This window comes from Lathyrus oleraceus, chromosome 2 (genome assembly GCF_024323335.1).
Source record: "Lathyrus oleraceus cultivar Zhongwan6 chromosome 2, CAAS_Psat_ZW6_1.0, whole genome shotgun sequence".
NCBI lineage: Eukaryota > Viridiplantae > Streptophyta > Magnoliopsida > Fabales > Fabaceae > Lathyrus > Lathyrus oleraceus.
In genome coordinates this window covers 828,207-855,274 of record NC_066580.1, presented here as the reverse complement: position 1 = coordinate 855,274, position 27,068 = coordinate 828,207, and the positions used below count along the sequence as shown (strand labels likewise).

At 34.6% G+C, this 27,068-nt stretch overlaps 1 protein-coding gene across 1 annotated transcript; it reads right to left on the bottom strand.

Annotated features, from left to right (window-relative positions):
- On the bottom strand, positions 1-26,792 carry LOC127117452 (uncharacterized). Its single transcript, XM_051047470.1, has 39 exons — positions 26,596-26,792; positions 26,465-26,514; positions 26,281-26,380; positions 26,087-26,198; positions 25,878-25,990; positions 25,303-25,453; positions 22,721-22,965; positions 22,384-22,575; positions 18,050-18,126; positions 17,861-17,978; positions 16,770-16,853; positions 15,753-15,848; positions 15,548-15,649; positions 15,373-15,441; positions 14,659-14,754; positions 14,485-14,592; positions 13,160-13,273; positions 12,923-13,009; positions 10,564-10,692; positions 9,914-10,112; positions 9,581-9,724; positions 7,150-7,193; positions 6,845-6,928; positions 6,691-6,759; positions 6,506-6,582; positions 6,058-6,127; positions 5,512-5,661; positions 5,204-5,269; positions 4,946-5,090; positions 3,430-3,494; positions 3,277-3,342; positions 2,708-2,801; positions 2,098-2,134; positions 1,935-1,992; positions 1,640-1,750; positions 1,306-1,373; positions 944-1,010; positions 784-852; positions 1-483 (listed from the first exon to the last, which is right to left on the bottom strand). The coding sequence occupies exons 1-39, from the start codon at positions 26,683-26,685 to the stop codon at positions 430-432; spliced, it is 3,870 nt and encodes a 1,289-aa protein (XP_050903427.1). The 5' UTR covers positions 26,686-26,792; the 3' UTR covers positions 1-429.
- Positions 26,793-27,068: the final 276 nt, after the last annotated feature.

Here is a 27,068-nt window from a genome sequence, read left to right as displayed (position 1 = left end):
TGATCTAACATGTAAATTATTTTCACCTATAGATGAGTTGCATTGCAATTTATTTTCACCTGCCTGTCATTCTTACTTAACATTGGTTATAAAGTATAACAAAAGTAAATTACAATACAAATAATTTTTGAAAATGGATAAATTTATCATCTTGAATCATAGAAATACTAAACTAAACTAGTTGTTAGTCAGTCCTACCATAACATCTGAACTAAGTAAACTTTAGTATAGTATGAAGTTTTTCCTGACGATGTTGAGATGTATAACCATAAACCTTTTTAGGAGTCAAAAGAAAATATAATATTAATCCTCCATGGTCAAAACAAATTTTCTTGTTTGTTGTATGTGTTGTCAGCCTGAAGTAAACTGGTTAAAATTCAATTTGATTGTCGAGACTGTTTTGTTGAAAGCAGAAGTAATGTCGTGTAGCTACTCCTTTATAACTGTATATCTTGATGGAGGACCAAACAGGCTTAATACCACCTGTGAGGGAAAAAAAAGGCAGGAAATGTGAGACATTTCATGATTAATCATTGTATATACTTTTTTTGATACATAACAAGTTCACAGCGAAGCTATGCTATCCTATTCCCATGTTAAAACATTCCACAAGCCTCAATAAGGACTTACAGATAAGTGCTAACAAATTACCTACTACTACTACTACTAGGGGTGGTCAATTACTCGTAAAAGGAAAATGCAGGAATAAAGCCTATTATACATTGTCACTGAAGAGCTAATGTAATTTATAGAGCCAAACCAAACACCTCAAACAACACTTACTGGTAAAAACACCAGACCATGCAAGAAGCCAATGATAACCAAGGCCAGATACATTTGAAAGTAATACACCTGCAAAGACCATAAAGATAGTGAGCTACTTAAACTTTTTTCTTTTGCATAGACAACCAAGTATTGAGGTCAAGGGTGATATATCACAAACCACAAAAATTTCTGATGTTGAAAAGAAAAGGACCAGAACTCCAACTAATTTTGTAAGTGTGATTCCACTGCCAAATCAAGTAAAAAGAAAAGGGTCAACATAGTGCAGACACACAAATAATAAGACCACAGTTCAAATCAATTTATCATAATGAACTATAACTTATTCTAAGAAAAAGTATACTCTTACCATTCATTTAGTTTAGGCATAATAATAAGGTTTTTAAAATAAACTTCGGGAACTAATTAAATCTTGACTTAGTGCTGAATAATTAATTTGTTTGAGATTTGACATACACTCAGGTCCTATGCGGTAAGTGTCATGAACTTTCTACATGCAATGTAACAATATGCATAGCCAACCTGAATACAGAAGCCCCCATGGTGCACAATGCTGTCCTTGCTCGTTGGCTCCTATCCCCCGAACTTACCTGTATAAGCATGAGTGATATAATGTATAAGATCATTAGTAAACATGCATTTTTTAAACAGTAGACATAATATAATATGAAAGAAAAGAGGGAACTGAAGTAATTTCCACAAGCTAAAGTAATTTCCATAATAACATTGACCTAATGAACGTGTGTTGGAAACCAAATTGGTGAAGTGCCAGTTTGAGAGAGACTTAAACTAACCATTTTACTTTATGAGGAAGGCTCCACAATGTGTATAAAACAAAACAGAAGATTAAACTAACCATGAATGCATGGGCTATATGCACACAAAACTCCACAGCAATCCCTATTGACATAATTAGGTTTACAACAGACACCGCATTTAGTTGAATACCCAGAATCGCCATTACACCCTGCAACAGTCACAGAAATCGTGAGTTTCATTTTGAACTTAAAAGGTATTAATTTAACAGAAAAAGGTGCAATTGAATTTTACACGAGAACCCCTAAAACAATAGAAAAGGGGAAAATAGGATACCTAAATAAAAGGCAAAAGAAAGACATAACAAAATAGAAAACAACAAAGATAAGTGATACCAAGAGGTCCAGAATTATCATGAGAAGAACAAGTAATATGATTGCTGAACTCCACACGCTGCATTGGGTTGCAAACAAAAATAAATTACACATGATACCGAGAGAGAACAAATTTTGAATTTACTGTAAGCATACAAGGCTTAAGTTTGAATAGATTTTCTACCTTGATGTGATGACCAAACAAACAACAAAAACAGCACCTGTTGCATATCATTAAAAATTGTTCAACGTCAAATGAATTTGATTAAAAAAAGACAAAATTAATACAAAAAATTCAGATGACTCAACTAAATTTAAAAGTTTATGTCAAGGAGAAACAACAACATGGAGAAACATGAGATGATGTGAATTACATTTCCAATTTCTAATTTTTGGCACAGAAAAATGTGAAGTGGATATCAATTAAGTTTTACCTAATGGTGTGGAGTTTAAATCCAGATGCTGAAATATTTAACAATACAGAAAGCAACAGAATAATAGATGTTGTATGTCATTCTGGAGACATACATAAAGTGCCTTGACATTTACAAAACAACAAAGTACTCACTCAAAGACCATAAAGGTAAAGGTAAATTTAAAAGTTTGATGTCAATAAAATAGGAATAAACATAGGCTCAAATTTCAAAAAATAAAATGGAACAGGATGCAATGATAAACAGAAGGGGGGTATCTATCTAGGATCAAAACAAACAGTTGATCTCATAAAAATACAGTTCTTATACAAGCATGCAATCCCATGTGTAGATGTTATTAGACTGTTTTAGAATACCAACCCAGTGCTATCGCAATGTTGATCAGCGCTATCTTCCATACATCCAAATATTGTTCAAAGAAGATATAAAATACTGAGTACGGAAATACATCCATCTGCACAGGAGAAGGTAAGTCAGCAAGAAATAGAGAAGCATAAAAGTAATAATGACGCACTATGCCTAGATTTAGCCAAATCAAAAATACTTCATAAGGACAAAAAATGAAAAGTACATCCATAATCACATTGCCTATAATTTTGTGAAAAATTTAATATCAAGAAAGAGATATTCAGGTGACAAGTATGGTGAATTATTAACTCCAAAACATCTAGAGATTGAGATTCAATGCTCAAGCAAAAAATAAGTATTACATTTCCAAGTAAACAAATTAAGAACCAAGACTATCCCAGGAAAAGGCTCACGAAAGCAGTACAGCTCTAATAGAAATCAGTAATAATTGCAAGGGGAAGAAAGCGTTCCTAAGCTATGCATGTGAAGACCATATCCTTAAAAATTGTTTGACCATATAAAGCAAAAAGCTAAACCAAGAGGCAAAAGGCAAAAACTCATAAAGCAATTGAAGTCCAAACCTTTAAAGACGCAGAAATTTTAGAGCAAAACTCCCTTGCAGCTCTTATTGCATTAACATAGTCACCCTAACAAGATTCCAGTTAGATAAAAAATAGTGCATGAAACATCATGCATAAGCAAGGAAATAAAATCTTTTTTATCACCCTACATACTTGTTTATTAAGTGGTGTATGATAAGTACGGAATTCAGAAGCTTGTATGACACCACCCTTGTAACCTGAAAGTCAATTATAAGTAAAAACTTCACATCAGAATTTAAAATTTGAGAAGAAAATGCTACCATATGAAATCCTGTTACCATACTAAAACTTCATTTGTGTTTGCTGTACAGTCTTTTTTGTTAATTAGGCATAGCACATCTAATCTAAAGCTTTTTGCCACACAGTTAACTCTCCTCACACAAAATATAAGTTTTAAACAGTGTTCATCTTAATACGCCATTCCTATTTTCCACCATTTTTACTAGAAAAGAAGAGCCTTTTACTCCATCTCCATAATGCTTATTGTAGAACCATCAAACTCTGGGGTCACCAATCTTCCCAAACTCTGCAAACGCTCATGGATAATCTACAGCCATAGATACTTTAATCATTTTTAACTCTCGAAATTATAATCTTCGCTTTTTCCAGTCTCACTAACTCTCTGTCTCTCCTTTGCTACATCACACTTGTTCACAGTCAATAGTGTCGGAGTTAATTTAATAAATGAAGGCCCTAAGAAGTTATCTAATTTTCTCCTGCCAAATCAAAACAACAATGCGGAACCAAAACAGGTATGGGTCAAAAATGTCTACCAAATTAATAGAAAATAATAAATACACCAAACTGATAAAGTTAAGGTATACCGCGGTGAGAAGTAGATCAAAGAATTGTGGTAATTGAACCAAGATGCAGACTCATTCACAATTGGAGGTGAAGCAAAATTGTAAAAATAGGTGGAGACGAAGATATGCATAACATCATAAACTAGAGGAGCATGGACAGTTTGACCCAAGAAAAACCGGGGTTAAAGAGTACTAAGTTAGACATCCAACAACATTGATGGCCTTTCTTCTGACAACAACCAATGGTGTCACTGTCTCAAGTCTCCTCTATCAGTGAAAAAAAACAGATTAAGGTGAGAGAAGTCTCAGAGTGATGACTAGATGGAAGCATGGAATGGATTGGGTAGATATTACAGTACAATACAAATATATTTTAAAGTTTAGTATATAGTTTCTCAGTTTATGTATTGCATTTATGTGGCAGCCTGTTAAAGACTTAGTTTACAGGATATTGAGTTAGGGATTTTGTATCACAACCTGTCACACTAGTCTAGATGTGACAGAAACTATAAATATCCCTGTAACAGAATAACTGTACATAATCAGTAATAACAAATTCAGTTTCTATCACTATGCTCACTTTCTCGTACTCTTTCAATTTTTATGAGTACAGATTGAGATTCGACTCATAAGAGAAGAGAAGACAAAGATGAAGATGAAAAGGGAGGGATGACAGGATGATTGGGTTGTTGAATGGTAATAGCATCAGAAGCTTCAACAGAATGTTAAGAGTATTAAAAAATATACACATGTAAAGGCTTAACTAGAAAACCTTCGCTTACAGCATACACAAGGAATAGAATACATCGTGTTCTTTAAAGAGAGAGAGTGAGTATCTTTCATACCATTGAGATCTACACTATTGGTGTAAGCTCCATGGCCACCCTTTGCACAATCAGCTGATGGCAGCGCATCAAGAAACCAGGGAAGCTTCTCTTTGAACTGTGCTGTAGATGGACGATCATTAACCAAATCCGAGTGGCGGAAACACTAGGAATCAACCAAAAGTGTCAGTCCCTTTGCTACTGATTTACAGTTTAAAGTCTTTAGGAAAATAATCTCATATTTAATAAACAAAATAAGTATAGGGAAAAGTATATTACTGTTGTACAGTCTTTGCAGACTCCACCAAACTCACACGGTCCTTCATCTGGGAAACAGCAAGGTGGCTGAACAAGGACAGATATTTACTTATTGTGATTGTACAGGGAGTAATATCTTATCAGATTAATACTTCAAACAATTGCTGCAGTTAGAAAAATTAGGCAGGAAAAAGAAGAAGAAAAAAACATGATGCAGAAACACATATATATACCATGTGCATGAATATAGTTCCAAAATTTGTAGAAGAGAAGGAAAATCAAGCAAGCTGCACACGAGTTTTATATCCAAACATATGAGAAGAACATACCTGATCATCAGGTGGACAATATGAGTCATTTGTGAATTTCCGACAGCAACTAAAAGCTTCAGGTGATATCCATACAAGGAAATCATCAAGCCATGAGGCAGCAGGTTTGGCAATGTAGCTTGACTTCGGTACCAATGATGCTCTAGATATCTGCAGTGTTATGGACAATTATACATCATAGTTTGTACTTAAAGGTGACTAAAACTAGAAATCAAGTTTAATTAACAAAGTTGAAATTCGTGCAAACCACTTCTTATAACACAAGATGAGCAGCTAATGGAATTGACGAATGGTTGGAAAAATCATTAGTGGTTAGCATGATCAAAGGAAAATCAAATCAAGTTAGTAAAAATCAAATGTGGTAAAGATACAGGTGGCATCGATATCATAGTATATTTTTATTGAACTGTAGAAATGACTGAATAGTTGCTACTAAGCTAGGCTCAGTATATTGATTATGTGTGATGAAATTCTTTAAAGAAAATATGGAAATCAGATAAGAGGCTTTCAAGAACAACCACTTTTGAAGAATTAATCATTGATTACCTCATTTAAAAGAGAATTTGAATCACACTTGCTAATGGAGCATAGCTGGTTTGTATGTTTCGATTCCAAACTGCAGGATAGAATATCAGGAAAACATCAAAAAATTAGATACAAATTGAAGAGAAAAGAGCATGCAACTTAAAACTGTGTTATTGGCAAATAGACACCACCTTGAACAAGGAATGAAGTGAAATTTCAAGGTGCTGACTACAAAAAGGCATTAAGTTTCCCCTGATGTTAATTGATACATCTGAGGTTTTTCACACATTGGAGGAAAATAATCACATGGCTAATTTGTTGCCAACTAATTCTATTTCTTTTTCACCCATCTAAGATTTGCATGCTTAAGGCATATTCAATGTGCAAATGGTACAACATTTAAAGTTATTCTTAAAAGACAATGACATCAATGTATAAAGAAACAAGAACGCCTAAAAAATTAATCAACCTGTAATTGTAGTCTTTCACAACAAAATACAATGGTGGTCCCACTCTGAGGTACTCAGAAATGTTACTGAAATAACCCTGTAAACAGAACAAATATAACCACTATAAGAGACCGGATGATAAAGAATAGAGCTGAAAGAAATTGCAAAAAAAAAAAAACATCTGAAATGAATTGGAAACTTAGACCTGAAGGTAGGAGTCCCGCGGAAGAGCAATCTGTTGCTCAAGACCAGGTTCAATCCTGGTGCATAATGCCTGAATAAAAAAGGATAGAAAAAATGATATTTTCCAAAAAGATCTTTCTGAAATTTAATATTTAATCATTTCTCTAGTAACTTACAATGCTTGCTAAGGTAAATGCACCAAATATGGCAATGACCAAGATTTTAACTACCCATAGTCCAAGAAATGGCGCGTGAACCTCCTATATTTACACAATGATAATAGTTAATTTTGATACTAAAAGCAAGGAAAAATAGTATAAGGTCTACGCTGTAATGTGAGTTTGATAGATGTATCATGTATTGCAAATTATCACCAACTACGATGAGAAAATAACATAACTGAATCATAAACCATGAGTAGCACAATAGTATCTCTTTTTCTTCTTTTTATTCTGATCACAAGAACAAAATATAATTTTACCTTCATATACCGTGTCAGTAGTCCATCTGTTTCCTGCCTAGTTCCTGCACTTTGATAATGATATGATTAGAACTATATGCATGCAAGGAGAGAAAAATCAAAATACTCAACTCAACAGAAGCTAAAAACAATTTAGGACTACTGCAATAAATAAACAAACTATCCAGCATCCTCCTAAAACTAAAATCTTAATCTGAAGAGTGCCAAGCGGTTCATATCCCTAACAAGCTTGATGCTCATCATTTGCAAGTTGTTTGGAGTTGAAGCATTGACATAGCACATAACCATATCTTTTAGTGAAATTAAATCTCGCCATGACAAAAAGGGAAGCAAGTATCAAATTCGTAATCACTTGGTCATGGCGTCTTTGATACCATGGCAAGGACCAATTGATATACTGATCCGTCTCAAAATAGAAGTCTTTTAAGGTGGTCACACACAGATTAAAAAAAGTAACGATTGAGTAAATAATATAACAATTTTAAAAAACTGCCCTTAATTACTATTGGTTGTTATAGATTGTCATAAATGTATGGTATAGTTTAATAACTTGAAAGTAGTGTAGATAATATTTATTAGGGGTAAAGTTGGGAAAATTAATTAATGTTGCATTGAAAACGTAAAGAGACATTAATTTTGGGACAAATTTCTTTGGCTAAAAAGACTCTTATTTTGGTTAAAAGGACACTTTCTTTTGCACAGTTTGTAGAGTTAAGTTTATCTCGCTAACAATACACGCTTAATATTTTTTCCAAAAGTCTTAACCATGCATGATACATCTCATCAAGCAATCCTAGAAAAAAATAATGCAACTTACAGAAAACAAATGTTCACACTTACATAATAAGACGACAGTTGTCTAATATAAAATGGACTACTTCAAAGAAGATTTTAAGAAGAGAAATCTGTGCATAATCCAATAGGCACAACTCAAGGATGGATGACTCAATCACTCAACAAAAATATCAGCTATACACGACTTATAAAGAAGGATTCTCTCTACAAGAAGAATGATTCTCTCAATGCTAAATCATGAAGAACGTACAATGATTAAAAGATGTCACAAGAATATGACGAGGACGTTGCATCTTTTACATATAAAATCCCGGTGCATAATACTCCCTCCGTCCCACAATGAGTGACCCCGTTAGCCATTTCACACTTATTAAGAAAATTGTATAAATGAAAGGGAGAGAAGAATATTTTTACCAATGTACCTATTATCAAGTAGTATTAACTAAAGGGTACAATTGAAAGCTACTGAATTAATATTGCATTGTAAATTGAAATGGCTCATTTTCACTTATTTTTTTTTCAGATGGGCCACTCATCGTGGGACGAAGGGATTAATGAAAGTATGAAGAAGCATCAAAATTGACAAAGCTACTACATCTATCAAGATCTACATAAAGGATATTCACATCTTATTGGCTTAATGCCTTAATCATTAAGAGCCTAAGTCTTTTGAAGAAACACCAGAATTGATCAGACCAAGAAGAATCTACGAGATAAGGTCAAGAGAACATCTATAAAGACTTTGATACTCTAAAGTGATGCTATTAATCTCTCATCTTATAAAAGAAGAACCAGAGCACTGAGGAACCAACAGAAGAACTATATGCATCTTAACTACATCAACTCACTCTAGGAAAAAGTTGCTTGCGCCTTTACAAGAACAGCCATTTCATAGTCTTCTATAAAATAGTGAATTTTCTGTCCCCAAAAGAACGAAAAAAATTGTGCGCCCAAGTTTATAAATCGAGGCTAATATGAACTAATATTAAGTTATCATTGTTTTAGAATAGCCAGTGCCAAATTGCATCTGGGATAGCCGTGACAAACCTGAGTTTGGAATTGGGGTAGCAAGGTTAAAATACATGCATTGGGACCAGAAATCATCTGGAATAGTGTATAGGTCATACTTTATCTGAGATAGTTAAAAGCTACCGAAAGTACACAACATTAAGACGAACTAATCTAAGGCTGAGATAGATTGCGGAAGAGGAAAATATAAAGATCATTAACAATGAGAGAACCTGAGAGATAAAAGGCTGGTAAAATTTGGGCATGATGAAGTAGAAGCAAAGGTCTCATGCCATGTATGCAAGAAGGCCATAAATGATCAATTCTTCGAAATTTGGTCATAAAGGTTCCAATACCATATAAGAAACAACTACCCAAAAACACAACATGTGAGAATCTGAGAGATAAAGGGCTGGTAAATTTTGGGCATGATGAAGTAGAAGCAAATGTCTCATGCCATGTATGCATATGAAGGTCATAAATGATCAATTCTTCAAAATTTAGTCATAAAGATTCCAATACCATATAAGAAACAACTACCCAAAAACACAACATGTGACATACAGGCTCAAGAGTAGCTGTCATCTCCAATAAAAAACAGTATCCATGGTCAAAAGCTCGGACGTACCTTCAGTCTGCTCCATAGAGTGTCGGTTCAACTTAATGCATGGGAAGCAGTCAACCCTGTTATCCTTGGCTCTCTCAAAGTCTAATGTAACCAAAGCCACAAAAGCAGTGATTTGTAGAAGAAAGTCCAGCAGAACTGCTAAAGCTGTAGAAAATATATTGTCAGAAGTTAAAAAACGCAAAGAAAAAATAAACTTAAAATCACTTGTTAAAGAAGTTGGATTTCCCCCCTCCTTTCAATGTGCATAAACAAAAATTTGAAATGCACTCTACAAAAACGTCTATTTGGTTTTTTTATACAAAAGGGCGGGACAGGAGAAGAAAACTATTTTACCTGCAATCATCGAGAAAACACGGCATGCTGGCATAGAAACAAATGATCCTACAGCAAATGCTAGAACCTCTGATAAGCTGGCGAGTGTTATGGATGGTCCAACTTCCCCCATTGCATTGCTTATTTGGTCTTCTATTGGTATATCAGAGGGTTGCCGTTTAACAGCATCTACGATTATACACATGTTATCCACACCAACCTAATCAAAGAATGAACAAAGCAAGAAACTTGTAAAATTATAATAAACTGTTGGAATTAGAATCACATTAATATTCAACTTTCCAAGTTGCTGAGATTCTTTGTAGAACAAGTAGAATAGGTTCAATGCATCTTAGGAAATAATGGCAGCTTAATTACTCTCAAGTAAATTGCAGTTGCAATTTATTATCTTTCTGTATAAACTCTCAGTTTTGAATACCCAAGAACATGATAATTCAAGAGGCAGCAGAAGCTGACTGTATATAACTTCAGTTTAATGGCACTATGGGTCTACAGCATCAACTGAAGTTAAATGACAATAGTCAGAATTGTTCACATTATTTTTCAGTTAACTTAAGTTAGTCCATTTGATTTGGATACTATGACATGGACGGCATTTTTCACAGCAGTAATAAAATATAAATGACAATGGTCATAACAGAAAGACTTACAGCTAAAACCAAAAAAGGTATAACTTCCATTATGATTAGTGTTGACTTTACTCCAAAAGCACTGAAAAATCCAACTGAACCAAGGACGGAAAGCATAACAAGCAAAACTCCCGAAAGACCAAGCAATACCTAAATGTCATAACATTAAGTCAAAGATGAGTGGTTCAAAATAATCATAGTAATAGCAGCCTTATCTGAAGAACCATTTCACACTGCTTTTAAAAATTAATGTAATTTCTAGCATCTCTACATGAACCACATGAGAAAATAACTGAACGAAAATGATGCAGTAGTTGATATGTGATGGAACTCACACATAACAAAACATAAAATAACAGCAATGGAATAAATAAGGAGGGAATGGATGGTATATTCTGTTAAGAGTCTCACGTTAGAAAGGTATGACCTGAAAAAAAACTATAACTGAGAGCAATCTTCACCTTACAAGTCGGTTTTGTAAGGTTGATTTAGGTTCAACCCAATCTCATATGATTGTAAGGATTAGTAAGGCTCCATATAAAAACTTAATATGGTATCAGAGTTTATCTAAAATTAGTTGGGTCATCTACTATCAATTTCTGATATCGGGTCACTCACCATTTATATCTATGCACCAAGCCCAATAGTGTTGGACGTGACGGGGTGTGTTAAAAGTCCCACTTCATAAAAGATATGGCTTGTAGATATGTCTATAAATGGGGACAATCCTCACCTTACAATCCGGTTTTGAAAATTGAGTTAGTTCCAACTCAAACTCTAAGATATTCAATTTTCAATGGAGCAGTATGGGTCCCTTACAAGAAAATTTCAGAGCTACAGCTTCTCAAGAAATATTGTCCCTACAAATAATCAACTAACGATAAAATACCCCCATGTCTCCCTTCTCTCAGTATCTAATTTCTATGCTATCGCTCAGCATAGCCAACTGACACCTCAGTACCTCTTCTAATTATTCCCCTCCGTTTCTCTCTGACCCCTACACCGATACACTTTCCATACTTTAGGCTTCTCACAATTTGGGCACACTATAAGGTCTAGGCATGAGAACATAACCCGTATCCGCGGATACACACCCGAACCTGCCCCAAGTTGGACAGAAAAATCCGCTTTGACTGGATTTAGATTTAGGTTTGAGTTTTCTCCGATTACGAAATATGGTGATGGGTCAGGTAAAAGAGGAATTTAACTTGTCACCACCCACTTATACCTGGCACCCCCCATTTAGAGCAAGTTTACCGTTATACTCTTGGATGAATTCTATAAATTTTAGAAATTTACAGGTTTTTACCCGAAATTTTTAATCTGTATCAGAAATTTTGGAAATTCACAGTTTTTTTATGCAAGATTATCGAAAAACTTTAAATTTGCAGAATTTTTTTTCTCCGGAAATTGTAATTTCCGGTATGGATTTAAGATTTCCCAGAAAAATATCGAATTTTTTGAAATTTCCGGATTTTTTACCGGATTTTTTTAAATTTCCGGTATTTTTTACCAGATATTTTCAAATTTCCGGTATAAATGCGATAATTTCCAGAAATGCGAAAAAATGCGTACCAAAAAGATTTATTAGGTATTCAGGTTTGAATACGGGGAAGGTAAAAAACCGTCCCCGCCCCGCCCGGTTGCATGCCTTATTAAGTCCCTATCAATATGAATGTAAACCAACGCAAATTCAATAGGTTTCGCACAAATAAACAATTTAGCATTCCAGTCTTTAGATTAAGGGTGAATGTAGCAATGTAAATTGATCCGACACCCCGAGTTTGGACAAAAAATTAAGAGGTCTGATTCAGAGGCTAGTTAAGTTGGTCCGCTAGCTAATCCTGAACAGGAATGTGATATCATACAAGGCTATTTGTTCAGCACTTTTTCTCAAGCAAAAATACATCAAGCTTAATGTGTGTTTCATCTTGTATGAAGAATAGAGTTGTATGTTAATCTGAGAATATCACACAGCAGACCTGGAACGGATGTAGGCATATGAAGTTGATGTAGTATGATTGTATCCATCTTAATATTGTAGTGAAAAACTACATTTTTTCTGTTCTAACCAGATTCATTTGGAATTGTCACGGTTATAGTGAGTTTAGATCTACCATCAACAGAAACATAATAGCTGAGCAGTCAGAAGACAGCTCTCACAAACTACAAGAAGCTTTACTACAAGAGTCTAAGTGCACATGTGCACTGTCTTGAGTAATAATTAAGGACATTTTCATCAAGAAGTACAACTTAGCACATATTAGCACTTATAAAAGACATGTATATGTATCGAGTACACAAACAATTCAGTATACCAGTGAACAAAAAATGAGAAAAGGACAATAGGAATTTAGAAACTTAAAGAAAAATATCATACCTTGGTCGAGAGGTAGAAAGAAGATAAATGATGTGGTGTATCTCCCAGTGTCACTGATATATAGGCAAACATTACAATATAGCTTACCTAAAAATATGTAAGAAATGAACTCAATGTAAATTCGAGTATAGCAAATCTTCAATTCATAAAGCCATAATCAAACTATTCAGTTCATGAGTTTATATGCAACACAAATCAGTTTTTCATGTTAAGTTGAAAGAAATGGAAAGTTATTACGAGTATTGTAATGACATCAGCAGTGCTTTCTCTCTTTAATTCTTCCTCAATTGAACTTTCCGAAGAGAAAGACAAAGTAAGGTTGCTAGATTGCACCATTGGCAGCAATTCCTCCTGTCAAATATAAAATTGATTCAAAATGTGGTATGGCTAATGAATGGAAATAGAGGTAGAAAAACTAGAATATCAAGTAACGCGCAAAAGCTAATGTACTCAGGAAACATGCATATCATATAGCCACTTGTTCTTGTACTTCGACATTATAAACAGAAACTTAGTAGATATGCAAGAGGCTGATTGCAAGAGTCTGGTGACCTGCTACTGTACTAAGACAATACAAAAAATTGAAACCATGCCTAAATATGAGTAGGTATTTGAAATACCACAATACTCTTACACTTTTTGAGACTCTCAGCAAGTATGCACAGGATTGAAGGCATTTTAGATCTGACAACGTGACAGGATCATCTGTGGGTGTGGTTTCCAACTTAACTAGTCTAACTGGCCGATCCGATCCAGTTTTAGTAACATTTCTATGTACTTACATGAATATTTATGTGCTTTGGTAACACTAGCATAGAGAGCTTAGGTCTTTCAATTCCTAGACAAGAGTCGCCCGACAATTAAGTTGAACATTTACCTTTTAAGATGGACATTTTTATGAGGGTTATGTACCCTTGAAATTGATGAAAATCTTATTATTCGATGAAGAAAAAGAAATGTATATATTTGGCTTATATAATAGACTTAATTCATCTTGCAAAACTAGCTTATAAGGTCAGAGATGCCACATTTTATAAACTCATCTCACAGGCTTTATCTCAATTCTATGCGGGACTAGAATTTCTTTGATGTGTCGATATAAATGGTGGGTAGCCCTGAATGGATAGGCTTTGATAACATACTAGGTTTTTATATTGAGTCTAACTTATCCTTACGAAATCGAATTATAAGGTGAGAAGTGTAACTCTTTATAAACTCATTGTAGGCCTTATCTCTATCCTATGTGGAACTTTTTCCAATAATATACAGGTTGTACAATACTACATCATAATTTATTTTGGGGATTGAGACATAATAATTACGTATATACTTAATTTAAGGAAGCTAAACCATACCATGGAATTAAAGGAAATAAAAAAAGAATGAAAGAAAAGAACATGAGATAATAACCTTTTTTCTTACACTAACCAGGAACATAATGATATCATGGATTTATCGAGAGATGTTGGTAATTGACGATAAAAATTAAAAGAAAATGTCAACTTTGTGATATAAGTTACACAAGAACTAATAACTGTGATGACTATATTTAGGAGCCAAACCTTAGCTAACTGGATGAAAGCTTTTTCCCAAGCAGTTGCCTTCCCGTTCTCATCTCCAAATTTTGCGATTGCATTATTGACAGGGTACGTGATAATAAATGCTGAGGCCTAGAATATAGTAATTAGCATATAAGTAATGCATAAACAGACATCAGCCAAAACGCATGACCTTACCTCAGAATAATTGTTCCCAGAAAACCCTCCCAAGGCAGTAGTTGGCTCAAGGGGGGCCTTAAATGCACTAAAGCATGTTTCTGTAGAAGTGTAATGCTGAAAATGATAAATTCAAATAATCAGAGCAACATATACCCAATATCAAAACATCATAAGAACACTGTTAGAACCCAAGAAGAAAGTGAAACAGTATTGAATTTAAGGGTGAAACTCTTAACAACCAGAGGAAATATCCTGCAGTGGACCAAAATGAAACTGCTAAAAAGGATATGGACCTTAGCTTCATATAGATCGAAATGGAACTTAAAAAACAAAAGAATCACCATCAGAATGATCGCCGGTGGAAATAGAAGCCACTAATATGATCCATTATTGAGAAAAGAATTGCATGACAAACACCAAAGAACAAGCCGACCTCACAATGCAAAAGAAGAAAAAAAATCTTAATTGAGCAGTGCTCAGAAAATGCACAGAAGACAAAGATATAATGACAAAAGGGTCAGAGCATGCGTGAAAACTAAGACCCAAGAGCTTGAGGGAGGTCCAACGGAAATAAGTTTGTTGATTGTGAGCAGCAACGATCAAAACAATGATGATATAGTACTTGAAATGATGCGAGCAGTGACAACGCTGTGTAGCCAACCAAATTTTAAGATTTCCTCTCTTATTTTCTAATTGTTATTTTAACAAAGAAAAATGATTATTGAAGTTTACCTGAAAACAATACTCGGCGTGTTCGACACCTCCATAGTTGTCATAATTATCAGGGTCCATTTGAAAATACTATCAGATAGAAAATTAAGACAAAAAAAAATGAAAATCAAACAAAATCATCTTCAATGTGCCTAATAAAAACAAAGTAAATTAAAAGGGAACTGAATAAGAAAACCTGCAAAATGCTTTGGGTGGCACAGTCATCGCCTAAAGGCTTCAAGCAAATGTCGGTCAGAGATACGAATAAACCAGAATAATTTGCACGAATTCCATCGACCTGTCAAATTAATGAAAGGAAAATTTGTAATAAAGAAAGCCCCGCTACATTGCAACACCTCCATTCAAAGTATAGCAAGTTGAAAGAACCGAAAATAAAATACCTTTTCCTGTATTTCGAAAAGCAGCTGAATATTGTCTTCTGTTATGATACTTGGTGGCTTGCCATTCTCAGATTCAGGGATTGTGGCTATTATGAGCTGAATAAGCAAATAGGATTGCCAACATTAATCATTTTAGATAGAATCATAGCGAGAAATGAAAGGAAACAAACACCAAAAAGAAAATGTTTTTCCTACTAGGCAAGGTCGGCTACATGATCAAAAGCTACCATGATATCCTATTATGAATAATGTCTAATGCTTGAATAAGGGAATCATATTCTTAATATAAGTTCTGGTTTTAATCTCTAGACAAAGATCGCTTTACATTGATGGTTCATAAATTCTACTAATTACTATATTAAATAATTAATGAAATAATAACTGAAAAGTATGAAATCGGCTATACAAATAAGAGAAAATAATTCTATAAAATAATGTTGATCTCCCTATCTTATAATTTGGGATAGGTCTAAGTCGTCCTTACAAAACCGGCTTGTAAGATGAGAGTTCCCAAAGTTTTAGAAGCCGTACAATGGCAATATCCATAGGCAATGTGGAACTAAATTCATCCCTTCACACCCAACACAATAAAGGTGTTGGACGCTGTAATGAAAGCAACCTAGATGCCGTAATTAGGCGGCTAGGGGCAGACCATAAATGAAGGCACCCTATAATTTCACAAATCTATCACTCCTAGCTTGCAAGTAAGATCTTAAACCACTATATGGTAATTCCCTTAGTGAATACATTAGGATGTGTGTTGTAGCTATAAGACCATCAATAAATTTCTTCTTGATGAAGGATTAGTCTATCTTTATATGCTTCATTATATTATGTTGAACCGGCTTGTTCAATGCTAATGGTAGATTTATCGTCACAAAATAGAAACAATAGTAAAGACAAAACATGCAAATGATTTAGCATCCTAGATATAGGGTTTTCTATCCACTTACTCTAGAGTCAGCTTAGAAAATAGTAACAAAAGAAAATAATAAAAATTATAAGCACTACTGAAACCTGTTCGATTCTGTAAAATGGAGCCAGGTGGCTATCAAAAAAATCTTTCTCTTCTGCTGCCTTACTTCCAGGACCTACCCATAACTGAAATGCAAACATGACAAAACAGGTTTAGATAGGAATAAAAGTCGTTACGAAAAATTTAAAAATAAATAGACAGCATCAGCACAGTCAATACTTTACGTATTTTGTAAACATTTACAACTATGAACACATATATTACTTTTAGTGTGACCTTTGTTTAATGAGTTGTGTTATTTAGACATGCAAATTTGACATCAATTTGGATGGCTAATAGAGTTTAAACATGTGGTTAATTATGTAATGAGTTGAAATTATAAGAATAAGAAACTATGATTCCTTTGTCTTAAAAGAACTAAATTTCTAAAAAACTGGTTTGTCAAGTGAGGAGGTTAGGATTGTCCGCTAGTTATAAACACGTGATTATGTCATATCTCATCTAACGTGGGACATCTCAACACACTCACACCCAAGACTGAACATCTAGAGCCTGGCCCAATGGCCCAACAGATCTTGGATAGGCCCTGATATTATCTTAGAATTTGGCTTAGGCCTAATAAAATCCCTGCAAAACCGGCTTGAAAGGTGAGGACTATCCACCACTTAAACACATGTTCAAGTCATATGTCATCCAATGTGGAACTAACTTCTCAACATACAGGAATGTATCCAAAAGACCAAGCAGACAGAGAGGAAGTTATTTATAAGAATACACCCTTGCAGTGATATTTTATCCTTTATGAAAACTTTTCCTTTGTTTTCTAATAAAATTATGAAAACTTTTTCTATGTTTTCTAATAAAAGTATAGGTTGGGCAGTGTAAAAATATTTCAATCTGATGTTGTTGTTATGCAAAATGTGCTTACCCTTTGAGCACTTGTTCCAAAACCCATACAAACGTGTCTAAGAGGAGATTGAAAAAAGGAACCAAGGTAATACTAACAGACGAGGGTTGAAAATAACACATTATTCTGCCAGCCGGAACAGGCTAGAAAACTTAAACATATAACAGTTACAGGGGAAAAAACTAGAGTGCTCTTTGTGGAGATGCTATAGATGAAACATAATACCTTTTCAGGTTGTGTTTCCACCTTGAAACGAAGCAAACCCAAACAAAGCAAAAGAACAATTGCTAATGAGGAACAAAGGACAGTACTGGGCTTTCTAGCAGCCCATCTTCCATAAGCTCTGGATACAAAAACAAAATATTAATCAATGATTATGAAATTGTAAACCTAGCAAGTGCTAAAGCTACAGACCTGTAAAATCTAGACAAACATCCTTGAACATAAGACAACTGCATTGCATTCTGCTTGTGCGGATCCATCACTTGCACCTTTTCTTTGTCAAAACAAAGTAAACGTTATGATAGAGTAATAAATATAAATAATACTAAACATACATCTGCTTTGAATATAGCAGATTATACATCATGTAAACCATTTAATTCTAGCACACCATGGATAAAACAAAAGAGGCTAATTAAAAAGCATAATATCATAAACAAAGGCTGGTTAATGGATAAAACAAGAAAAAAACATAATGGCATTAGTTTATTTATTAAAGAATACTACCAAAAAAACATTTAAGCATTAATAATATGTTGAAATAGAACTACAAAAATTGATAGTCAGACGGAATTTGAACATGGATATGGATATCTAATTCGCCAACTGGGTTTACAAAAGCATACAACACAACTCTGTTTTAAATATCTGAAATGAGCCAGTTAAAAATTATTGCAAATATCTGGCTTTTAAAATATGTTTTTGGATATGGATGTGATGTGGGCCTTGTAACTGGTTATTTTGTTTACCGCTACGTGCAGCCTGTGGCTTGATGATTAGGAGGTGAGGAAACAATAACCAAGTTCCACTGGCTAATAAAGCATCATATTTAAGCTTCACGGAACCATTGAGGGCTTGATAAAATTTGTAAGACATCTGCCAGAGTGAGAATTGTAGGATAAAGCCTTGGGTTAAATATGCCAAATTTTGGGAGAATTTATGTCAAATCAATTGCATTATCTAAAAGAAGGATAATGAAATGCACTATATAAAGCCAAAGATAAATTCCAAAAAAAATTGAAGTTACAGTTGACATATGGAGAATGAGAAAAATATTTAGCCTAAGTCACCGATAATGTGAAGCTGATAATATTTAAATAATACGCTATGAATATTCTTGAAGGGGACGGTCTATTGAATGTCAAACCAAATGATACCTCATGGATCCAAATGGCAAACTTCTACCCTATCATGGAGAGCCTCTATCTGACTCGAAGAGATATAGGAGGTTGGTTGGCAAATTGAACTATCTCGTTCAAACATTTCTTTTGTAGTTAATGTGGTAGTCGGGGTTCTTAAATTCTTAAATGCATCAAAGGTGCTCCAGGCAAAGGTCTCATTTATGAAGATAGAAGACATACTAAAATAGTTGATCTCACCCATTGGTAAATGATCCACTTTTGAGTATCGTGTATTTGTTGGAGGAAACTTGATATCTTGAAAGAGTAAGAAACAAAATGTAGTTGCAAGGTCCACGGCTAAGGAAGAATAGAGTCATGGCATTTGTAACATGTGAACTCATTTGGTTGAATAAATCATTACTCAAAGTGTTAGATCTCTTCAATTTTGTAACTGTTATTATATTGTTATGAGTGATTAGTGGGATATTATTAGTAGCATTAGCGGGTAATTATTATTATTGTTGGACTTTCCGCCTTAATTGCGGCGCTTTAGCTTGCCTTATTGCAGCCCCTAACACCTTCATTGTGTTGGCTTTTAGTGGGTGGATTTAATCTCACATTACTTAAAGATATGGTATGTGTTGTGTTTATAGATGGGTGTAATCCTCACCTTACGAGTCGGTTTATAGGGATGAGTTAGGCCCAATCCAAATTATGAGAAAGTATCAAAGCCCATCCTAGATCCATTCTTGGACTTCCTGCATCGTCCACGCTTTGGGTTCATTGAGGCCCGAGCGTGAGGGGGTGTGTTGGCCTTTCCGCCTTAATTGCGGTCCGCGCCTAGTCGCCTTAATTGCGGCACTTTCACTTGCCTCATTGCAACCCCTAACACCTTCATTGTTTTAGCTTTGAAGGGGTGGATTTAGTTCCACATTGCTTAAAGATATGGCTTGTGTTATGTTTATAAATGGAGGCAATTCTCACTTTACAAACCGATTTGTAGGGATGAGTAAGATTCAACCCAAATTCTAAGAATTATTATTAAATTACTATTACAAGCAATTATATTTTATTAATTCTAGAGTGTTGATGTTTAGAATAAATAGGGGAAGATAATAGGGGTTGATTATCATGGAATTTGATAGGAAAAGAGTCATTTTGGCATTAGGGGAGGTGCAGACCATTGAAGGACCATTGAAGTTCTGCAATATTATTATATAATTCAAGGGATTTTCCCTATTTCCTATTCTATATCAGTTGGTTTCTATCAACGGGTATCATAGCCGATGGACATGTAACAGTTTGAAGGCAGCTGAGATGCCTATTGGTGGTTGAATTATGTTGGAGAACACTTTGATGTTGTGGGAACACCAGAGAGTGAGACGTTGCAAGAGGCGGTAACTGCCTTGAGGAACCGTGCCTCATATGGTGGTTGTGGTGGAGTCAACACCGACGACAAGCAATTTAGCAAACGTTTCATGTTGCATTACTTTGGCATTTTAAGCCGGAGTATAGAGACCTTGTACCTATATTCGATGAACAAGAAGAACCTGAATTGGAATCAGAGTCATTGACACCTCACGTGTTCAACCTTCAACAAGAAGAATATGACCAAGGAAATTCAGTTCTCATTCATATAACGGAATAGAGAAATGACGAAAAGGCAGAAAACACAAAAGTAAAAGATGCCGAAAATTCCCCAGTGAATGTCATTGGAAAAGCAAAAAGAGACCAAAGTAGATTTTTGCAAATTCCTTAGTATCGGCGAGCACATTGATGGACATGGTGCAAGTATAGTGAATCGAGGACCAGATTGCCTCCAACGGGTTCTTGGTGAAGGGTGGATTATATTCTGGTTTGATTGAGCCGGCGTTGTTAATGCCTACTGCTGTCAATGTCATGCTATGTTTTTGGACCAAGCATACCACCCACAACAGTGTATATGATGCAGGCATTAGTTACCATGTTTTTGGACCAAGCATACCACCCAAAACAGTGTATATGATGCATCTGTCACTCTACATCAAGTTGTGGGACCCTGGTGGACATTTATTTTATCCTTCACCTTAAGGAGAATGAGAATCTTTAGGGGTGGAGTATTGTTAGATCTTTTCAGTTTTGTAACTGATATTATATTATTATGAGTGGTTAGTGAAAAAATATTACGAGCATTAGTGGGTAATTATTAATATTATATTATTATTAAGAGCAATTATGATTTATTAATTCTGAGTGTTTATGTTTAGAATAAATAGGGGAAGACGGTGAGGGATTGATTATCATGGAATTTGATAGGAAAATGGTCATTTTGGCATTAAGGGAGGTGCAGACTCTACCCTCAAAATTCTGCAATATTATTCTATAACTCAAGGGATTTTCCCTATTTTCTATTCTATATCAGTTAGTTTCTATCAAAGAGTTATTATTTGAACAAGAAGACCAATGGCATTAGTCTATGATAATCAAGTTGCATTGCATATTGCCTCAAATCTCTTTTTTTTTGAGAGGACCAGACATATTGTGAAAGACTATTTTATTGCCATTTTATCTGACAAAATATTGAATCATGCGACATCGTCACAAACTTTGTCAATTCAAATAATCAATTGACAAATGCTTTTACAAAATCCATGTGAGATCTTAGAATCAGCTATACATGTGGTAAGTTGGGTGCATTTGGTTTATATGCTCCAGGTTAAGGGGAAGTGTTGATATTTAAATATTATTTAAATAATATAGGAATAATTTGTAAATATATTCTAAAATATTCTAGGATGTACTAGCATACTCCTTTGTATTCATTTTTTAATGCTCATAATTGTATAGTGCCTATATAATAGAATTTATATAATGCTACGCGGTTTCTGCATGTCTCTTGCTACCTCTTATTTTCTTTCTTTAGCTAGTAAGGATCAAAGCACTTAACAACAAAGGTTTATATTCGCTTCAAGCCGCACACAATTTGTCAATGATAGGAATCTACAAGAACACTTATAAACCCTTGTTGAGGCTATTGGCACACTTTAGCTTTGGTATAGGGTAGTCTCCTCTTACCTGTACATTTTTCCTAATAAGAGTTTAGAGAAGATGTATACATAATTCATGTGCCTTGACCTGGAAAAAGATTTTCGGATAGTCTCTAAGACCAAGCAATTTAGAGTTTGAACCTTATCATTACCATTGTTCTAAACAAAAATGTTCAAATTAAGCATAAGAATCCCAAAGAACTTTTGAATGAGGGGATACGTAAATTGTAATAATGTAAATATAAATTCATGCATACCATCACCCGCCAGTTTAAACTTTAGGGTAGCTGCTTTCCACAAAAATAATAGTAATAATAATTTGAATCCTTCTGATTCCCAAACATACATATATTTCTACAATACAGGCTTATGTGCATACCTCTTCAGGATGAGTTTCGTCCCTTGGGATGTTAGTAAAACTACTTCCTTCACCACCTGTATCATTCAGCAATGGTTCTACATTGGAGCCAACTCTCCCCTCTTGTCTTGTCCTTTGCATAAACACCCATCCAAACAACACAAAAACCAATAGAATATACAAGAGAGCTATTGAAAAATCCACACATCTGACCTGTAGTATTATTATACAAAAATCAACGTCATGAATACATCAAAAGATAAGCCATCTTTTAAAAAAGAAAGAGGGCATTGGATTTATCTAGTCTTGAAGTGAAAATAATTTAATCATGAAAAAGAATCAATTCTATTGTTTCAACCTTCAGAGATCCCATTCTAATGGAGCAGAGCTCTTTTATGGGTGGTGAAGGTTCTGAGCCTGAACAGACAGGAGCTGAAGGACAATCACCACAAGAGCAGCCGAGTGAAGTGTCATTACATGAATAGACAGATGCATTCATAGGTTTTATAGGTGATGAGTCAGGAATGGTTGTCTTAAAATGTATAGAATAAGGTGAACCAGGTCCACCAGGAGGCACTTTTTCTCCAAGAAATGCAAACCACTCTGGCATTGTTAATAAAAAATAAATTGCATAAGCACATAACGAGCATGTATAATCCAAGCATATGAATATAAATGTTCTAATGGAATGCAAACATAGCTTAAGAAGAAGCTACTTACTACCTAAATAAGAACTAGAAAATGTATTAATTACACAATTTACAATTAAAAACAACTCGAGAAATGTTGTAGTTGACTTGACTGTATCAAACAACGAGAAGATGATGTTAAGTATGAGCTACTTTGTGTTTGTTTCCTTTATTAGTATTGCACTAGTGTCACGTGAATATTTCTAACTAAAGATATAAGGTTTCTTAGTTATACAGAATTTTCCACTGTTCGGTTCAAACTCAATTTCAGTGAAATGGGGTTGCAAAAAGGAAGAAATCTCATCTCTTCAAAAAGTTGTCAGAGCTCTGCTCTTCCAGTATCAGTTTCTAAATCCTGTTAGGGAAAAATTATCCTAATTTCCACATATTTTGTCTAACATGTGACCTTCTTGTGTCGTGATTGGTACTAGTACTACATACAACGTTGTCAAACTCAAGATCCTACACATAATTGGAAGGGACGAATGATCGTAACTTGGAGGACCAACGCTGCCTGTATTTAGTTTTGAAGGTGCCAATTTTCCCCTCTGCAATCCCAATTGGGTGTGGTATTTTGAGACAAGAAAACTTGTGAGCTACGCTCTCTCTTTTTTAGAAGGAAGTATAAACATGATTAAAATAGTCATTAGCATTGTTGAAGTATTATAATATTCACATCAAACTAATTTTATATCATAGAGAAGAAATTTGGGAAAACTGTGATAACTTCATATTTATGTTTGAGTACGAAAATCTAGGTAACTTGGGTACAGTCATCAACAAATATCGCAAACCATCAAGCAATGGAATTACTGAAATAAAAGAGGGGACCATATATTCGCATGAACAAGACAAAACGGAAATGTTCTTCTTTGCACTTGTGTTTAGCAAGCTCACACGCATCACAATGAAGAGTGAAGACTCTCAATATCTAATTTGCTAAAAACTTGAGGAAACAGAATTCTGACCCCCCCTAAAACAAGGATGCTTTAACCGACAATAAAGAAAACCTTCTCCATGTTGAGAAGTGTTGGAATCTCCGCCTAAATTGCAGTCTTCCCCCAGTCGCCTAAATTGCGGCATTTGGTCATAAGAGAGAGAAAATTGCAGTCCTGGAATCTCCGCCTAAATTGTGGTGATTTCTTCGTGCTGCTGAAGAAAGCTCTTGCCCTTTCTATGACTTCCCTCAACATTGTAGACAAAACCCACGTCATAAGAGAGAGAAACCAACTAGGGTTTCAAAATACCCCTAGACAGAGATGGCAGCAAATGACAGGCCATCAAAACAAAACTGGAAATGCTTGGTGAGTTGATCAGAAATAACCTCAATAAAAAACGTAGGAAGCAATATAACACATGAGGCAGGTGTAAGTGTTGAACATGTGAGTAACTACATGTGAGAAGGAGGTTGGGCATTGGTTTCTAGGTTCTGCCTGAACTTTGCACTACAACCCAAATGATGAGGCCATCAGCCTAAAATATGATGGTTGGTAGTGGTGGATGGCGGTTGATGACGGCAGATGGTGCAAAGTTGTGGGGAAATATCAAAGCAGTGGAGGCACGGAGAGCAACAACTCACAGAAGCACTGAAGGCAATTGAAATGAAGAAAACTAGAGTTTCTGAAGGTAATGGGGTTTTTTTAGTGAGTGAGCAGCAGTCTTCTGAATCTACAGCTCTGTTAACATCTGGAAAAATTACAGTTCTATCGAATAATTCAATGAACAATCTCAATAATTTTTGGTTTAAAACTCATTAATATTTTATAACAATGAGAACTACATATATATAGGAGTCCTAGTCCTAGCATTGACTTTTTTTACTCAAAGCATTGACTTAAATATGTACTACATAATATTCTCATTTCTTGAATTACGGAATCGACATTGTCTTTGGTAACTAGGTAACGCAAACAAAATTCTAGTTCCTAACAAACACATTCCTAAAATATAGACTTTTGCATACAAAAATGAGGTAGATTATATTCAAAGATGCTAGCACTAATTTAAGAAAAAAATATCGATCTACTCTAAGTTGCAATCCCTTGATGTTGGGATCTTCCTTGGACTATAGCCTAATTACTTATACACTCATCACTAATTAATGCATACATGATACATTCCCTAAACAGATTCCCACAACACCAACCAATACATGAGGGAATGGGGCTTTCAAATTGAAATGATAAGATCACTTGTTTAACAGGGTTTATGCATCTTATATAATAAATCCAACCATGTTATAATGGATCACCTTCATAATTGCTAGCTCCAGCCCCAACAAAATCTATAGCCCTTGTATTCATTGTCCCAAATTTTACGTCCTTACATGCTTGATACAAACCATCTCCAAAAGTTTCAGTTACATAAAAATCAATCCCATCCACAGTCGTATTACCAGTAGCCTGAAATTAACATAAATTGATCAATACCAAATTACAACTATAGTCTGGAGGTAGTCATGCATAAGACCAAACAAACCACACTATAGAGTGCCTATTTTATTTTTGTGTTTATCGATTTTAACAAGCATTAAAAGGACAACCTACAGTCATAAGATAAGTGTAAGGCTGCAATAAGAATATATGCCTATCTACAATGGGTGCTGATTCTGATCTAGTTATTGACTAAATTCATTGCCCAAACCATCCAGTATTATGATAAACCTCAACAATAGGCAATAGCATCTCCAACCAAGTTTGATCTTTTGATTGCAATCAATTTAAAAATCTATATAAGCATGGAAGCATTGAATCATAAAATGCCATCGAGCATAAACTTCAAAAGTCAATACAAGAGTGTTACTAGTCCGAAATTGAAACGGCTTACCTCAGAAACAGAAGTGACATTGATGAAGAGACTCTGATTAGGAGAGCAAGAAAGTTCACAGAAAAGATTTAAAAAGTTCCTCAAACATGCCGGACAGCCAACTAGAATAGGTACTGCCTGAAAGATATACATTAAGCCACAAAAACAGGATGATTATAATACTAAAAACGCTGTGAAACATATAACGAAATTAATAGAAGGATAACAACTTGCCTGCTGAACCTGTGCCCTTAATGTTTCAAATTGTTGCTCGGAACAACAAACATTTCCATTTAAAGAGGGACACAAACTTTGAATTTTAGCTGAGAATAGATCATCAGGCTGGAATTGAAAAGCATAGTAAGTAAATAGAAGTAAAATAGGGTTTGGTTGGTTGATAAATTGAAATTGTTGATTGAGAGACCTTGACGGAAGGTGAAGAATAGGGGCAATTGAGAACTTTGCCATCACTGCGTTGACCACAAATATCATACATTGCGCAGTATTCATCGGAATGGATTGCCCTAAGCATAAAGATAAATGTTAATTTGGAATTAAGAAATGAAAAAAGTTAGGTAGTGATGATTTAGAAAGAAATTGTAACTTACCTCGGGGTTTGAGCGGTAGTGAGAGAGTGCATAGAAGAGAGTACAAGTACCTGAATTAGCATATAGATTATAGAGTGAAGTGAAGAAGAAGCACCTGCAATAGAAGAGTAATTCCATGAGAGAACAAGTACCTGTAATAATAGAAGAGTAATTCGAGCGGAGAAGATGACAGGAAAACCCATAATCTTCATTTCTATTCTTCGATCAGAGGAAACTCTCATCAAAGACTTGCAACAACCAGAATCAGACAGAGGGGGCGGTTTACACAACCAAGAACCGAATAAGAATTCCAAACTTTTATTGCCCAATTTTATTTTATTATTATTCCTTATTATAGGAGTATAGTCATTTTATTTTATTTATTAAAGTAAATATTTAGCGGGTAGCTAACATTATTCTTGATGTAGCTCTCTTAGTTTCTAATTTTTTTCTCGGTTACAAAATCTATAAAGCATCATTCTAACATTGCTTCAACTTTATTTTAAACTTTATATTATCACATTTTAATATTCATTTTTCTAATTTTCTTTTAATTCTCACTTTTTATAGAAAATCTTTAATTCTTATTTTAATAACTTTCACTTTAATATTTAAAAAGAGATTA

Bases quoted from the DNA above. Each gene is read 5' to 3' on its own strand.
- LOC127117452 (XM_051047470.1), bottom strand. From the start codon at position 26,685: ATGAGAGTTTCCTCTGATCGAAGAATAGAAATGAAGATTATGGGTTTT. The intron at 15,849-16,769 runs GTTTCAGTAGTG...TTGCTTATTCAG, and splicing joins CATTTTACAGAATCGAACAG to CTCATAATAGCCACAATCCC. The intron at 5,091-5,203 runs GTAATATACTTT...GTTGATTCCTAG, and splicing joins TCTGCAAAGACTGTACAACA to TGTTTCCGCCACTCGGATTT.